This window comes from Gadus chalcogrammus, chromosome 11, assembly GCF_026213295.1.
Source record: "Gadus chalcogrammus isolate NIFS_2021 chromosome 11, NIFS_Gcha_1.0, whole genome shotgun sequence".
Lineage (NCBI taxonomy): Eukaryota > Metazoa > Chordata > Actinopteri > Gadiformes > Gadidae > Gadus > Gadus chalcogrammus.
In genome coordinates, this window is record NC_079422.1 from 12,643,943 (window position 1) to 12,661,830 (window position 17,888).

Genomic DNA, 17,888 nt, shown 5'->3' on the forward strand with positions numbered 1-17,888 from the left:
TGTTAGTAGTCTCTTTCACTGGCTAAATTTGTGCCAACTGATATCACTTTCTCATAAAGAAAACGACGTACAAATGGTAAATGGCATCTCCTGACACCAATGTTTGATGTGGTACCTTCCATTTAGCTTAGAAGTGCTGTAGGTATGATTTAATTGCTAGAATTTGAGTGTGATTTATTCGAAATGCCAGAGCCACCAATTAGCTATTAGTTGCTGCTGTGAGAATAAGTGTTGTTGTTGACTGGGCCTGCCTCTGTGTAAGACAATGGAGGCCACCATCAAAGTTTGATGGTTGTGCTATACTGTTGGCTGTTGAGTAGTTCTTATTCTTGTTTTAAATACAGTATGTATTTATGCCTCAATCTGTCTATCGCAGGCGCTATTTGCTATATGTGTTTCTGTACTTAAACAAAAAGAATAAATAATAAAAGGACATAACAGCTGAGTCAGGAGGGAACTGGGTATAAAATATCTACATTATACATTCCACAGTATACGACCCGGTCTATCGAGCAGCAGCTGGTGTCAGTAGTCAGCAGTTTTCGTCCTGCCAGTTTGTGACATTATGAGAAACAAGACTTTCCCAGAGATATATCCCATTTTGTACAAAGTTGACTCTTCTTCACATCCATGCACCAGGATGAAGACTATCTGGGATACCACGGCTTCACGAATAAAATTCAAACTTAGACCCGGTTGACCCCGACCCCCTAAAGTGTGTCCAATCGGATTGAAGCTTTGTTTCCATGGTTTTATGAGTTGAATGCGTTATGAGTTAACACCAACGCAATCAAAACGACAACGTCTTTCTTCCATCCATAACCCAAATAAATGTGTAAATGGTTTAATAAGTTAAAAAACGAGTCAGAAACGGAGTCTGTTGTCTGAGTAGCTAAAGTCCTATCGATTTGGCTAACCTAGCGGTCAACACATCGCTGGGCACTCCTCATGTTGTTGACCGCTTCAGTGTGAATATGAGTAGGAGGACTCTATAAATAAACAGGTGTGATGCACCCCGCCCCCTCCCTCCTTACCCTCCTCGGCCGCGGCGTAGGCGGCGGTGAAGCCCATGTTGGTGACAGACGCGTCGGTCTTGAAGCGGAGGTACATGGAGCGCTGGGTGGACTGCAGCATGGGGGGCACCTGGTCCCCACAGAAGGTCCCCAGCAGGGGGGAGCTGGACGAGGAGCCGTCCCTCACCTGACGTGGGGGTGGGGGTGTGGGGGGGGTTAGTGTGGAGTGGTGGTCCTTTGCACCTGTATTTATAGTTTGTTTTGTTTTTTTGCATCTATTGCTCCTTTACGCGTTGCTTAAACAACAATACAAATCTTATTAACGAGGTAGAAATTCAATTCAAATCCTTGTTGAGTCATTTACACATTGAGCATGTACCAATTGTGGTGCATGGGGTGAGTCGGGGTATAGTACCTCCACAAAGTTGAAGAGACATGCGTTGCCCTCCACGTCGAAGGACAGGAAGTTGAGCGTGACCACGTAGCCCTGGGGCTGGTTGAGCACCCACTCACACTCCTTGTTGTGGGGGTAGGCGCCCGGGTGGTAGGGGGACCGGATCTGCCCCGTACCCGAGAAGGTGCCGCCGCAGCCTGGAGGCGGTGGGGGGGGGGGGGGGGGGGGGGGGGGGGGGGGGGGAAGAGGGTGAGAGGGTGTGTGAGAGAGAGAGAGAGAGAGAGAGAGAGAGAGAGAGAGAGAGAGAGAGAGAGAGAGAGAAAGAGAGGAAGAGAGAGACAGAAAGGGAGAGAGGGAGCGAGACAGGTGAGAACGGGAGGGAGGTGTGGATGTAACAGTCACCCCCAATAGGCTAGACAAATGAACGATAGATTTGCACATCTTGACGCGTCAGCGTGTGCCGCCAAGCGGGGATCGATTCGCTTCCCTGCAGCTTTCCTTCCCCTCAAGTTTCTAAGCAGTAAACCTCTGAAGGCTATACATTTGTGCTGCTCTGCATTAATGTGCTGTGAGCTCTCAACAGTCAGAATCCAACAACACCATTCCTTTTGAAAGACCAACATGTTGTTTTCGTTTCAGGTGACACTCATTACTGCATTGAATAGCATAAATCAATGGTTCATTATTGTACCCTTCATTGAAAGTGTTGTACGTTGTTTTGGAACACCCAGCCATAGATAGCTGGGTTCAAACCATCACATTGATGCCTCATTAGAAAGCAGAAACCTCTTAGCGTTCCACACAGTGTTTCGTTCAGTGAGGCGGTCCCTGGTGTAAAGAAACCGTGCCTCAGAGGCATGGCGTGAGCACTTCTTCACCACATTGACCCGTGCTAGAGTAAAAGCCTTGTGTTGCTCTCTGCACTAACACTGCAGAGAGCAACGGTGGCCATAGACACTAATGGTGTGTAAACTAAACTGCACACACACAAAAGTACGGCAGTGTTAAAATGGCACTCATTACTGAAGCACAGGCTGGAAGAACATCTGTAATGGATTGAAAAAGGAAGGTCCAGCATGCATTAGTCAACGTGATAACCCCAGTGGGAGCTCAATGTATTCATCACTGGCCAGTGTTTACTTACGTATGCGTGAGTGTGTGTGTGTGTGTGTGTGTGTGTGTGTGTGTGTGTGTGTGTGTGTGTGTGTGTGTGTGTGTGTGTGTGTGTGTGTGTGTGTGTGTGTGTGTGTGTGTGTGTGTGTGTGTGCATCTATGCACAAGTGTATGTGCTTACGGCCATGGTGGTGCTGAACATTGTGGTATCTGCCCTCACTGCTGGTTTAATAGTGCACTTGATCAACATGTGAAGTGCAAACTCAGCAAGAATCAGCAGTCGCAGCTGAATATGAAATCGAGTTCCAAACACAGACACACACACACACACACACACACACACACACACACACACACACACACACACACACACACACACACACACACACACACACACACACACACACACACACACACGTGTAGACATAGCCTACATTCTCTAATTGTGCAGCGTGTACTCTTATGTGCACACTTACAGTATGTCAACCAGCACACAAATACACACACACACACACACACGCATATACACACACACACACACACACACACACACACACACACACACACACACACACACACACACACACACACACACACACACACATACATTCAAATGTGGATTGAGTGTGGGTATAATGTGAAAGGAAATTGGTTGTAAGTGAATTAGGGGGTCTCTTTGCGGGGGGCTGATGGGATTATGGTCAGTGGGAGTGGGGTGGTGAGCCCACAGATGGGGTGTGGTTAGTGGAGACAGAGGGTCTACATTGAGTTAGGTCCGCAACAATGAAATCCATGGTTAACCGTGGATGACAGCAAGGTCTTGAAATGTGTGCATCAGATCAGGGGAAGAAAAGCCCCCAAAATCAGACAAAGCATGGACGGTTTCCATGTTATATAATTCCCTCAAAGCCTTGCCTGGCCAGACCATAATGGCTACCCTCGTATGGTCTGTTTGTTAAGGGGGCGTCGTCAGCCAACCCATACTTTGCGGGATATTGGACAAAAAATAGCAGTTTCATATTATATCAATCAAGCCATTGTATAAAACTCCAGAAAGCAGAAAGCAAGACCTAGCGAACCTAACAAGCCATTCTGATACAGACAAAACAAACAGAAAACAATGTCTTTCTGTGTGTGTGTGTGCTGCTACAGCAGGCTCCCTCACCCACGCTGTAGGCGGCCCTGAAGCCAGCCTCCTGCACGGAGCTGTCGGACCTGAAGCGCACCCAGAGGGTGTTGGAGGTGGAGCGGATGGGGGCCGGCAGGGTGGAGCCGCAGTACTTCCCGATCAGCCGATCCGTCTCCCCTCGCCCGTCCCTGACCTTGAGGGAGGGGGCGGGGTTTAACACAGACGGATCGACGGATACGTCACTCACCATTGAAGGCAATTCACGCTTTTCAGTCACAAAGCAGCAAACCCTTCCTCTGTGATAGTTTTTTATATATATATTTTTTCTTTATAGTTTGTTTATAGTTTCATGGTTTTACACGTAAATGGTTCATTTACGCATTGATTGACAAGGAAGGAAAAAATACCATTAAAAGAAACTGAGGACTAGGCATGTGTATAAATTAAAACATTAATAAGAGCAGGAGTAGACGTTAACCGATAATAGATTATATCCCCTCAAAAACTATTACTGAATAAAGTATACGTTTTATGGATTGATGAATCAACATTCACACACACAGACAACCTCGGCTTTTTTCCATTCTTGTAACAGAGGAACTCCACAGGCAGGGTTTTGTAGCCTTATCCCCTGGAGGTGAATGCACTCCAGCCAGGCCCCTCCGAGGGAGGGCCGACCTTACCTCCACGTAGTCCAAGGTGCAGCTCCCGTGGGTCTGTAGGCCCATGTGGGTGAAGTTGAGGGCCGCCACCTCGCCGGGCGGCAGGCGGATCAGGTAGATGCACTGGCGGTTGGCCGCGTAGTTGTTGGGCCAGTTGGGCGAGATGATGATCCCCTCGCTGTCCGTGTAGGTGCCCCCGCAGCCCGGGTCAGCTGTGGGTGGGTGGGAGGTAGGGTTGGCAGGTCAGTGTGGAGGTCAAAAACAGGGAACGGGAATTCAAGCCGTGTTCAACGCTATGCTGCGGGCGCCATGTTTAGAGGGTGGCTGCCTCTCTCGTCTGTTGGTGCCGTCTCCCAAGATGGCGCCCGGCGTGATGTGACTTCAGGTTCCCTATAGGACTCGTACATCGTGAAGTCACTGCTCCATTTCAGAAGCAGTAGTGGTAGTAATGTTGGTGCTTTGGTCATTGATAACTAATTAATCGCAAAAATCACGATGACGCCTCTTTGAAAAGGCTCGATAGTGTTTCTCGAGCTGGAAATAACACTGTAAAAGATGGACAAGTGCCTGGAAATAAAGACTGATCGATCTCTCCGCTTACCGATAAACCCGTAAACAGAACAGCGCAAATTCACGATTGATTTTTTTTTATTACCATTCGGCTACCATCGAACAACCTCAACTCTGCTTCACCTTTGTTTTGCTTGTTTATGCTACCATTATGTCTGCCCGCTCTCCTGACATAATCGTCCCTCAAAGGAGGGATCCCTCTTCTGTGTTCCCCCTCATCTGTGTTCCCCCTCAAGGTTTCCTCCCTTAAGGATTTGTAAAGTTTTTCCTTAATACTCCGTAATAGGGGTTCAGGTTCAGGGGGGATGGGGTGGTCTTATACACATAGCCTTTATGAGGCAGTTTGAGACTGTAACTGTGACTAAGGGCTATACAAATCAAATGTCTGACACAATAATTCTCCTCCAACTTCCTCACCTTATCTTCAACTCCCCTCTTCTCTCCCATACCCCCTACCTACCTTGCTGTTCTGCTTTCCAATTTCAGGATTTATTTGCCACGTTCGCTCCAGTCTTACAACCCCCCAGTCCTCCCACCTCCCCTGACACCACCTGAGATCTGTCTTCGCTCTCTGCACACTCTGTCGGAAGTCACATCCTCACACCTTGGAAAAGGACGGAACACCTCTTGTCTGAAAAGCTTTCTTTTGATGCAGCTTGTTCCTGAACTATAACAACTGCGATTCAACATCACTTCAGGGGATAAAGAGTCTCTTGCTTGTGTAGGGGATGGGGAAAATGGATGCTGACGCATTAGAAAGCACTGTGTGTCTGTGTGTGGAGGAGACTTTGACTGTGGATTCTGTGAGGACTGCTGGTGTTACTGCTACAAAACCACTTCAATATTTTTCAATGAATTATTAAGAGAAAAGCCTTGGGGATTTGACGGATTAATAGAACCGGCAGCTTTTGTCCGTTATCGTTGAAAAACATATTTTGAATTGTATAAAGTGTATGGTATTTTTATGTTTAGCTAAATTTTCACTTCTCTTATGCAGAGTAAAAAAGATATAAAAGATGAACGACTACTCTGTTCAATCTACCATTCAGCCCTTTTGTGGATGAGTGTCTGTGTGTGTGTGTACGTGCCTAGGTGTGTGTACGTGCCTAAGTGTGTGTGTGTGTGTGTGTGTGTGTGTGTGTGTGTGTGTATGTGCCCGAGTGTGTGTAAGCATGGGTCACCGGCTCAGGAGGAATGCGATTGGCTTACACGGGGTGGTGATGTAGCTGATGTGGAAGCCCCGGTCGGAGACACCGGAGTCGGAGTGGAAGTGGAGCCAGGCAGCCGGGCCGGTGGTAGACACGGGGGGCGGCGAGGCCGAGCTGCAGTACCTGGCCAGGGACGGGTCCTCTGCCACCAGGCCGTCCCGGATCTGGAGCGACATAAGACACACAGCATGCGGTGAGCCATCAGGGGTTAATAAGGAGGAACACACTCTTTTAGAATTGGACCCCGTCCCGTCCCCTGCTTTGGATGATCTCGACTCATCCCTTGAGCATTATTCATGGTCGCGGTGCGTGAACCCGTGCCAGCTGGCGTGAGCCAAAAATGGCATCATCCTGCGGCCTCATGCATGGCTACTCCGGCGATTAGTTGCATGTTGCACAACATGGTTACGGCAAAGTGTTGACGCTATTTCGTAGGGCCTATGTGCGGACAGCACCTTGCCGAAAACGATGCATCACAGTGACAAACAATTCCACCTTACTCTCTTTTTTCGAGTGCTTGCTAAACGACCACTCAGCTAATCTACTTAGCATATTACCACATGTGTGAAACGCTCCCTTTATCATCTTCTCTTATTTCCCCAAAGATGGCCTTTGATAGCTAAGAGCTAGCGTTGCGCCGGCGGCTCCTAGGGTAGCAGGCCCCGCCCACCTCCAGGAAGTCAAAGCTGCAGTCGGGGTGATGCTCCAGACTCAGGTCCCCGAAGGCGAAGGTGATGAGCAGACCGGGCGGCACGTTCACAGTCCAGTAGCAGTCTCTGCTAGGTGGGTAGTTGCCCGGGTAACCGGGAGAGTTGATGTTCCCATGTGTGTTGGTGAGCTCACCTCCACACACTTTGGTACCCAGGTGTAGAAATGTGAGTTAGTTGAATTTACACACACACACACACACACACACACACACACACACACACACACACACACACACACACACACACACACACACACACACACACACACACACACACACACACACACACACACAGGCACAGATAAACACACACACACAAACACAAACACACACAGACACACACACACAAGTTCAGTTCAGTACTTTATTTGTCCCAAAAGAGACAAATAAAGTAACACACAAACACACACAAATAAACACACAAACGCACACACACACACACACACACACACACACACACACACACACACACACACACACACACACACACACACACACACACACACACACACACACAGGCACAGATAAACACACACACACAAACACAAACACACACAGACACACACACACACACAAGTTCAGTTCAGTACTTTATTTGTCCCAAAAGAGACAAATAAAGTAACACACAAACACACACAAATAAACACACAAACACACACACACACACACACACACACACACACACACACACACACACACACACACACACACACACACACACACACACATAGACACACACACAGGGCAGGTACCTGGGTCCTGAGACTGCCAGGAGACGTTGAAGCCCCCGGCGTTGATGAAGCTGTCGGAGCGAAACCAGAAGTAGAGTGCATTGTGGGAGCTGAACAGGTCCTGCGGGCGGGTGGCGCCGCAGTATCTACCGATCTGGAAGGAGGAAACACTCTCTCCGTCGTGGACTTGCAAGAAATCAAAGTTGCAGCTGGCACTGCTCTCCAGTTCGAAGAAAGGGAAGGAGATGTGCAGGATCTGTGAAGAAGGTGAGAATGGCAGAAAGGAAGTATGTTTATTTATACAGCAGCTTTCACAGACAGGAGGTCACAGAGAGCTTTGCAACAGTAGCCCAAGGCTTTAGTCAAATACAGGCACATGGAGCAACACACTGCTGTACAAAAGCCTAATTAAATGTGTGTCTTCATATGTATCCACAGAGTCCATATCATGTACATGCAAAGGAAGAGATTCACACATTCCTAGGTGCCACTGCCCAAAAGGCAACGATCATCTCTTGCTTTAAAAGGTGTTGGAGGAACAGTTAAAAAGGCATAAAGGCCCGATTTGAATATCACCGATTTGGCTAGTCTGACGTGTTTGTCTGCAAACAAGCTCATTCAGATTTCCTTTATAACATATCAGGGCCTTAAGTCAGAGACTGATGTGAAGTATATTGCTGCAACTCCAACTATGTTATAGCAGAACTTACATGGGGAGACGGCACAGAGCCTGGGCCGGAGAAAACACTGAAAGGGGCTACAACTTGATTCCTGTTTCGTTCTGGAGATATTCTATTCAAAGAGAAACTCGATCCCACAAGAAGCTACTTATCAGGGGATTTTGATAATGTATTTTTACAGGAGCCAGTCTACATGTTATTGATTTGAAACCTTTCAGACACTTCTAGGAATGTTTGTCGGTGACTGGAAATTATGTTTTAGCTTGACCTACTGCCAGGAAAAGTTGGCCAGTGCTTGGCGGGTCTGTGTTAGAGCTTAGATCGGGTCCAGAATATCAAGCCCGACCCGACCCGAGCCCGTGCACGTTCTGTCCGAGCCCGGCCTGGCCCGACACATTAACTGTAAATATGAGCCCGAGCCCGATTTCAACCCGTTACACAAAGTATATTTGTGTACAAAGTACATTTTTTACTTAGGCCTACTCTGCTAAATATATATAGGCCTATAACATTTCTGTTTATGGAATAGATTTTTCCTCAGATTAGGCCAATAAAGCAATGATTTAAAAAACAAAACAAAACACAAACGCTCGATCAAATATAACATTTCTGTTTATGGAATAGATTTTTCCTCAGATTAGGCCAATAAAGCAATGATTTAAAAAACAAAACAAAACACAAACGCTCGATCAAAGGCCCGGCCCGACCCGGCCCGAGGATAGTGGTGGGAAATATCGGCCGGGTCGGGTCGTGCTCGGGCTCGGGTAGAGAATCTAAATTCTAGTCTGTGTTCGCTGTTACCCAATGGCTCGCTTACAGATCCCTGCCTCCAGCGACATGATTGGTCGAAACAAATATGAAGCAAAAGAAAACTAAGCGCTCCATTTCGCCAAGATTTTTTTGCTCGTCAGCTTGATTTGTGCGACCAGGCTATAGTGAATCCAAGAGCGCAGTGATCAATCACAGGGGTCCATAGGCCCACCTGGTGGGGCTCCGTGCGGATCACCCAGGTACAGCTGACCAGGTGGTCGTATTCGTCGTGGCCAGGGGTGTTAGGGTAGCTGAAGGACCCCGCGGGACCTGCCAGGTTGCCCCCACACACTGGGAACACACACACACACACACACACACACACACACACACACACACACACACACACACACACACACACACACACACACACACACACACACACACACACACACACACAAACACACACGAACGTGCACACATGGAATAATAAGGTGTTAGAGTCACAATAAGTTTAGCTCCAAAGGATATTCAGCACACAAAGATTATATATTATGGCAGCAAATGTGTCGTATAATTGAACTGATAAAGCATTGGAAGAGGTTTTTAAACGAGAAAACACATTTGTAGTTTGAGGCGGGAACTGCTCCATGCCACATTTGTGCCAAAAGCATTCGTGCCAGCAGTATTTGTAGAGCATCGATGATTAGAGACTTCAGCGGATTGGTAGAGGGCCGATTAATGAGCTGTGTGTGCACATTTATCAAAACTCTGTTACAACACGCTCAAAATGTACTTCAATAAAAATGAAACAAATGGGAGAGAACCAAGCCCCAGATTTGAGATGTACAATCATTTCTGCAAAATCCAAACACCAACTGAAAAGTTCACACATCAATCATGCAATACAACTACAAATATGTGTTATTAGTTCCAAAGGTTTTGGACCATCCGACACATTCGAGTGAAATTAAATTCCCTAAGCACCTTGCTGTTGGGTTTGGCAAAGCAGTCCGGTCCAAAGGGCGGTGCAGGTGCACGTGAAGCCGTTGAGGCCGTCCGTGCACGTGCCTCCGTTCTGACAGGGGTTGCTGGCACACTCGTTGACGTTCTGGTCACAGGTGGCCCCGGCCCAGCCCGGACTACAGGTGCAGGCGTAGCCAGGGGCGGTGGTGGTGGCCTGGGGCGGAAACGCAACGTGAAGCGGTCAGCGGTGGCGACGGACTGGACCTCGAGAGAGGTGTTTATGAGATTCAAAAGAAGCGATAGAGAGTTATATATGTTTTGCTAATGTCTCAATTTGCAAGATTGAACCCCTCCAATTGAGAAGGGGGGCTTTCAGAAAGAAAACAACAGTGTCGACAGAACAGTGTGCTGCCCACTGTAACTGGCTCTGCAACTGTGCGACACAAACTAGCGTAGCTCGGTTGACTGGAGGGGTTTTGGGAGAGTCGATGGTAAGATGACACGCCCCCTTAGCAGGGCGTTCTTGTAAACAAAGAGAGAGGTACGGGTTGGCCAGCATTATTATTATTTTTAATATATATATATCAGTTAAAGGGTGTGATTTAATGTTAACATTATTGAATCTGCTATTGATCAGCATTTAATACAGATATGTCCAGGTCATGTTGAGCTACGAGCTAGTCGAGAAGTTACACATTGCAACTTTAACTTATTTCTAATGTGTCAGGGAAGGGTCAGTGTAGTGGATAGGGGTGGCTGACTCCCAACAAAGGTCCTGGGTTCGATCCCCAAAGTCTACATGTAGGTCATCCTTGAACAAGAACTCCTCTGATATCAACCTGCTCCGTAACGTCACCGGGGTTCACTGTGGGCCGCATTGGGGAACAACGTCGGCAAAGCGCCGAATCAGCATCGAGATACCTAGCAGACTCACCGCACACTGTCCGTTGACGCAGGGGTTGTTGGTCTGGCAGACGTCGCTGGTCTGCGTGCAGCCCGAGGGTCCGTAGCCGTTCCCCACGTAGCCCGAGGGGCAGGTACAGAGCGGGAAGCCGGACCCTGTAATACAGTGCATTAGTAAAAACACGTCATTTAGAAGATGCCGTTTGTACGGCTTTTCTGTTTCTAAAGTCTTTCATCTTATAGATGCCAAGCCCGAAGATATGAATGTCTGGGAATATCCATGAATATACGTTCAATCCACCTGACAAATTGTTTTTGCAAGAAAAATAAACCCAGGTTCGCCACCTAATATTGAAACATACTGATGATGAGTTAATTTGGCAGTATGAAGGTAAATGTGACTTTTAGTTCAATAAAAATAATGTTGGAAATATGAGTTGAGTTTTGGATTTAAAAGGTGTTGAGTCCCCTGTGCGTGTGTGCGTATGTGTGTGTGTGTGTGTGTGTGTGGATGTGTGTGTGTGTGTGTGTGTGTGTGTGTGTGTGTGTGTGTGTGTGTGTGTGTGTGTGTGTGTGTGTGTGTGTGTGTGTGCGCATGTGTGTTTGTGTGTGTGTGTGTGTGTGTGTGTGTGTGTGTGTGTGTGTGCGTGCGTGCGTGCGTGCGTGCGTGCGTGCGTGTGTGTGTGTGTGTACCTGGAATTGATGAACAGCTCGCCAACGGGAAGCAGCCACCGTTGTTTGTGGCACAGATGTTGGCCTGGGTGCAAGTCCTCCCATCTCCCTCATAACCTAGTGAACACAACGGATTAAAAAGGCTGATCTAAGGGAGAGGATCTGAGCAGAAAAATACATATTTTATAAAAATCGCCAAGTGAAAAGGTTAATTGTCAGATAATAAAGTAAGATAAAATAAAAGCGAATAATTGTCATTACTGCATTAACAGATGTTAACTCATGGTTAATGATTGTACCCGTATTGTAAAGGGTTACAAGTTCAGCGAGCTGATGCCAACACATATAATACTATCAAAGGCTACATGATAGTGAGTCAGTGTACCTGGTGGGCAGGGCCCACAGGTTAGAGGAGCCCATGGGGTTCATTGATAGTGAGTCAGTGTACCCCTGGTGGGCAGGGCCCACAGGTTAGAGGAGCCCATGGGGTTCATTGATAGTGAGTCAGTGTACCTGGTGGGCAGGGCCCACAGGTTAGAGGAGCCCATGGGGTTCATTGATAGTGAGTCAGTGTACCTGGTGGGCAGGGCCCACAGGGTAGAGGAGCCCATGGTGTTCATTGATAGTGAGTCAGTGTACCTGGTGGGCAGGGCCCACAGGGTAGAGGAGCCCATGGGGTTCATTGATTGTGAGTCAGTGTACCTGGTGGGCAGGGCCCACAGGGTAGGAGCCCATGGGGTTCATTGATAGTGAGTCAGTGTACCTGGTGGGCAGGCCCCACAGTGGAAGGAGCCCATGGTGTTCAGGCATTGGACCGTCGGAGCCGTTGAGCAGCCGCCGTTATTGGTCGAACACTCGTCCACATCTCGACAGCTGTAGCCGTTGCCTTGCCAACCTAGGGAAGCCGAGGGCCGGGATGGGTTGGAGTTGGATTGTGGGAGAGAGAGTTATTTTAGACACCTGACTTCATCTCTGGCAGTCTGGCAGAGAATATCTATTCAGAGATAGTTGTTTAAATTAAAAAATCAACAGTACATAAACCACATATGGGGAGGGGCATACACATTTATAAATCGAGATATGTGCGTGGAAAAGTGATGGAACTGGTAAACGTTGTGCAATGTGAACATTTTGACTTGCTCAATTCATAAATAAATAAATAAACACAATTAACATTCCTTAACCATTAACAGCAACATATCACGCTGAAACAATTGTTATCTTATCGGCCCCTGAGATTTGAAATCCATAAGAACAATACAGAAATCCCACTCTGATAAAAACAACACAAAATAAGCCAAAGGGCTTTAGGTTCAGCCATGTTTGTCCACAGTATACCTTCCTACGCCAAGATGCCCCTAACCCAAACCTGCTCCTGCAAAACCGTACGACCTCAATGAACCTCCAAATGAATCCCTGTAAACTGCTTAGAGATGAAGGAACGCCGTCGGTTGGACGCCTCATAAACAGTAGTAAATAGTAACAGTCATTCATGTCTGCAGGGGGTCCGACCTGCAGGACAGCCGCCGCAGGAGAAGGATCCCTGGGTGTTGTAGCAGGAGACAGCGGGGTTGCTGGAGCAAGGCTTGATGTCGAGGGAACACTCGTCCACGTCCTCAACGCACGCCGGGTTCCCCGAAGGAGACTGCCACCCGCTGTCACAGACACACTGGTACCTCGGCTGGATGAGCGGAAAAGATCAAGAAAACCAAGACACGGATGAACAAACAGAGCGTTGATGATTTACGCTAGGCTGCTGAGCACAGGATAGTCTTTACATTGCTGCGTTAACGAATGCAAAAAGTTGTAAAAGTTGTCCTTGTAAAAGTCAGGGAAAATGTCACATGTCGGTAAGGTAATAGCTGTTTCTCTATCGGTGGTTGTATAACGGGAGAAGAGGGTCCTAAGGTGAAAAATCGAGGGATTTCACAAGGTTCTCGGCCAAATGTGTTGATGGGAATCAGGTGGCATTCATACGTGACAAAATGTATCTCACTGATATCAGATGGATGTCAGCTGACTTATTACAGCTGAACCGGTACAAATCTGATCCTGACCTGCGATCGGAGCTGAGATTACACATAATCTCGGGGTGCTATCCACATGATTACTGTGACTCTGTATTTATTTTTCAAGCAGAATTCCATCCACCTGAACGAACTGAATCCACCTGCAGTTAGTTTACAATGCTTCCTGCCATTTTAACAAGCCCTTAGATGTCACCATATCGCCCATGCTGTAGCATCCCTGCCACTTCCTACACGGCCTGTCTCTTTCAGGATCGATTTTAAAATGATTTGTATCACTTGTTAAGCTAGGCTTCATCTCTGACCTTGTATCCCCCTACCGGGCTGAGGACCGCCTGAGATCTTCTGCCAGAAACCTACATTCTGGTCCAAAGTTTGGGCTACAAACTAACGGTGGGCTTTCACCACCACGGCCAACCAGGCTTTGTCGTTCCCAAGATTTACTTTGCTTCAAAAGACAATCAGTTTTTGTAATAAGAACTATTTGTGCAGTGATTGCATGCACGTTCCTATTTATTTTGTCCGTTCATCTTTTTTTACCTCTCTTTACCTACCTCACCACTTGAAAAGCACTTTATGTTCTTTAAAAAGGTGCATACTTATCAAGTTATTCTTATGAATATAATTACAACTTCATGCGTCTTCTTTCTTCTTCTTACATTATGAATGGGACCTAACAGTGCATTAATCATAGGAGCCTTGATGGAACACAAGAGCAAAAGCACTCTCACAGAGACCGTAGAGACGGCTACCTCCTTCTATCAGTCCGCCATCCATTAAATCGCAATATTTATCCGCACTTCCAGGACTGCCATCAAACTAACGGCTCTGGCTGGGCACTGGACCGGTGCTTAAGCGTTGCATTATTCTAGCTGCTGTATGAAATATAATTGAGCCATAAAATTGACTAGCCTAGAGGGCCATCCGTCACACCGAGGTTATTACACTTGATGGGGATGGGTGCTGGGAATGGGTGCTGGTGGGTATTGAAAAAGGACCTTCAGGAAGCCAACCTGGATATATAAAGACAACCTGGATATATATATCCATATAGATGTAGATATAGATATCGATATGTATAGTAATTTGCTGTTAGTGTTGGCTGTCCCTAAGCATTTTATGTATCGAAGGAACCATCTCAAAGCGTTCCGTCAAGCGATGAGAACGTACGGGAACGAGGTTAACCTCCAGCTTACAGAAGACATGACCGGAAGAACCGCACTGGTGACTACATGAGCTCCCTCGCTCACCTGTCCCGGAGTGACGCGATCGGCGTCGATGCACATGCCGTGCACGCACAGACCCTGCCCGGAGCCCCTGCAGTCGTCGAAGCGCACGGTACAGAGCGAGCCCGACCACTCCGGAGAACAGCCACAGCTGTAAACGGAGAGAGAGGGTGTGTCTGATGGTGAACAATATCATTCACATATCAGGAGATAGTGTTGTGAGGTTCACACGCTTCAACAAATACTATTAAAGTCTGTGTTCAATCCTCACGGTGATAAAGATCAGTGAAATGTGGTGTGTGTGTGTGTCTGTGTGTGTGTGTGTGTGTGTGTGTGTGTGTGTGTGTGTGTGTGTGTGTGTGTGTGTGTGTGTGTGTGTGTGTGTGTGTGTGTGTGTGTGCGTGCATGCATGCGTTTGGGTATGTTTGTGTATGCGTGTGTATGTGTGTGTGTGTGTGTGCATGCATGTGTGTGTGTGTGTGTGTGTGTGCATGCATGTGTGTGTGTGCGTGTGTGTGTGTGTGTGTGTATGTGTCTTGGGGGGTTACCTGAAGGATCCCGGGCTGTTCACACACGTGGCCCCGTTCTGACAGCCCTGGGACGTCCCGCTATAGATCTGACACTCGTTCACATCTGTGGCACAGTTGGGGCCCTACCAACGACACACACATAGAGACACTCTTAGAATGGTATAGTGTCGTCGTAAAAAAGTGTATAGTACTGAAATAGTGTGTATAGTAATAATAAAGAGTATATTGATACGTTCAACCTTGTATAGTAATAAAATATTGTATACCAATGAAATATTGTATAGAAATAACAGTGTGTATTCATAGGTATAGTTTATGGTAATGAAATAGTTTAACAAAATATGTGTAATAGTGTATACTAATGAAACAGTGTTTAGTAATGGAATATTGTATAGTAATAGTATTACAGTGTGTGTCTGCGTGTTTGTGTTACTCACAGCCCAGTTGCCGGGACAAACACAGTGGAAGGAGTCCAGCAGGTTCAAACAGGTGCCTCCGTTCCTGCAGGGATTGCTGTTGCATGCCCGCCGCTGAACGACCTGGTATGAGGCGCACATACATACACACATACACAGACACACACACGCGCACGCGCACGCGCACGCGCACACACACACACACACACACACACACACACACACACACACACACACACACACACACACACACACACACACACACACACACACACACAGCAATGAGAGCAGTCTGGTTCACAATCAGACTTTGCACCTATAACACTTCTTCTTTACCGATACTGATTCCAGACTGCAGACGTCTTCACATCATCCTACCAACATACATCTATGACATTATTTAATGTCATAGATTTAATCTTAAAAGCTGACGTTCAAAAATCAGTTTTGAATTGAAAAATAAACTTTTACAAAATATAACTGCTATTGTATTCTCTCGTTTTCAGCCGAATGGCAGCATTTAGGTGGCGTTATTGCAAACTGATGACATGAGGTTTACGTATATCCCTGAAGAGTAATCTCCAAAGAATTAATTTAAAATAATCTATGATAAAGGTGACCAGCGTGTTGAATTCTTACAGATTCCAGCGAGGTCACTTTCGTCTCAAGATCTGACGTCTGAAAGAGAACAGAGAAAATAAAGGATGTGGGTTTAACGTCAATGACAGATTCATTCGACATTAAAATCAGGTGTATATCACTTAGTATTTGTATTGTTTGGAACGGTGCCTACAAGCACAATTGTGATATTTTGATTTTCGGTTGAGGGGTTTTAGATGTATTTAGTAATCTCTGTCTGAACACGTGCATGAACACACAGGGTATGGAAGAGGTATTTATGTGCCCTGTTCTCCACACCTTAGTGTCTAGTTGGTTGAGTCTGTTGGTGATCTCCGGTGGTACCACACCTCCGTGGCTCTTCAGGTCCTCGATATCAGCCTTGTTGCTGCTGATCTGCACTCAGGGAACGGTGTCGTATTTAGTGTGACAAGCACAAGCTTTTTCATCCAGGGAGAAGGATGATAACAAATAGAGTATTGAAATCAAGAAAAGAAAAGGAAAAGAATAGATATTTTGAAAATGGGACACACAGCTAAATCGTGGACGGGCAGCCAAACAGTGGAACAAAAAAGTATAATTAGTGTATGATCGATGGTGATTATCGCTGCTGATAGAAATCTGCAGCGTGTGCGTCCAAAACTGTTAATCATTCCTAGTTTCACGTGAGCAACACACTTCTAGTTCACATAATAGTGGCTCATAAAATAAATGACCATGAAGGAAATCCTTGCGGAGAAAGGCATAAAATAAATAACTATAAACATGTATCATTAGCAGTCATTTATACATCAAATAATGGATGCTCGGTGGGTGATGGTCTGACCTCACCTGAGTCAGTAGCAATGTGAGGTCTTGGTCGCCCACTTTTACCCGCCCTGATGCCGAGGGCTGGAAGCGGATTTCCTTGTTGTCTCCCGTGGAGAACACCAGGTTGCCTTTGTCCGAGAGCATACGAGGTCTACGGTGGGTGGAGGGGAGAGGGCTTTAAACAACTAGCTAGATTCATGGGTAACTCACCCCACTTTTGAAATGTACTTTTACTTAAATGTATTGCTGATTGTACTTAACAGTTAAATCAACAATTGTTCTGCTGGTTCTCATGGCTTGTTTGACTACAAGTCATGCGCTTTAGATTCACATGCATGAGAATGCATTCGGATTTGGATGGACTCAATAAAAACGAGGTTGATTCAGAACAAAGTTCAGCTAGAAAATAAAGCAGGCCACATGTGAGGCTACTTCTTACTGAACAACCACCAAATATAGCATTTAAAATGTTAGGGGACTGCATTACTTAGGCTATCTGGTTGAAGTATGTATAAAACAAGTAATATATTTTGTATCTATTTTATAAATACATTTTCAACATCCATGCATAAAACAGCCCAATTCACAGGTGAGCCTCCCAGGTGAAAACACAAGTCACTCACAGATCACTGCTGCTGCCCCTCTTGTCTCCATCGTGCGCCCCATCCTCCCCCTGCAATCCCACCAAGAGAAAGAGGAGGACGAAGAGCGGCCGCGACAGCCACAGCGGCCAAGCCATTCCCCGGAGAAACAGAGAGAAT

The 17,888-nt window shown here is 46.7% G+C and overlaps 1 protein-coding gene across 1 annotated transcript in view; it reads right to left on the bottom strand.

Annotated features, from left to right (window-relative positions):
• cubn (cubilin (intrinsic factor-cobalamin receptor)) overlaps positions 1-17,866 on the bottom strand; it is a 58,884-nt gene extending 41,018 nt beyond the window's left edge. Inside the window, exons 1-20 of the mRNA XM_056602008.1 lie at positions 17,751-17,866; positions 17,149-17,278; positions 16,618-16,713; positions 16,339-16,377; positions 15,721-15,822; positions 15,302-15,405; positions 14,778-14,904; positions 13,013-13,181; positions 12,264-12,395; positions 11,522-11,617; positions 10,860-10,984; positions 9,947-10,139; positions 9,192-9,310; positions 7,551-7,785; positions 6,760-6,941; positions 6,091-6,253; positions 4,333-4,523; positions 3,686-3,842; positions 1,429-1,604; positions 1,035-1,200 (exon numbers count right to left, since the gene is read on the bottom strand). Coding sequence (XP_056457983.1) covers positions 1,035-1,200; positions 1,429-1,604; positions 3,686-3,842; positions 4,333-4,523; positions 6,091-6,253; positions 6,760-6,941; positions 7,551-7,785; positions 9,192-9,310; positions 9,947-10,139; positions 10,860-10,984; positions 11,522-11,617; positions 12,264-12,395; positions 13,013-13,181; positions 14,778-14,904; positions 15,302-15,405; positions 15,721-15,822; positions 16,339-16,377; positions 16,618-16,713; positions 17,149-17,278; positions 17,751-17,866 — 2,818 coding nt within the window. The remainder of the gene's footprint in view (positions 1-1,034; positions 1,201-1,428; positions 1,605-3,685; positions 3,843-4,332; positions 4,524-6,090; positions 6,254-6,759; positions 6,942-7,550; positions 7,786-9,191; positions 9,311-9,946; positions 10,140-10,859; positions 10,985-11,521; positions 11,618-12,263; positions 12,396-13,012; positions 13,182-14,777; positions 14,905-15,301; positions 15,406-15,720; positions 15,823-16,338; positions 16,378-16,617; positions 16,714-17,148; positions 17,279-17,750) is intronic.
• Positions 17,867-17,888: the final 22 nt, after the last annotated feature.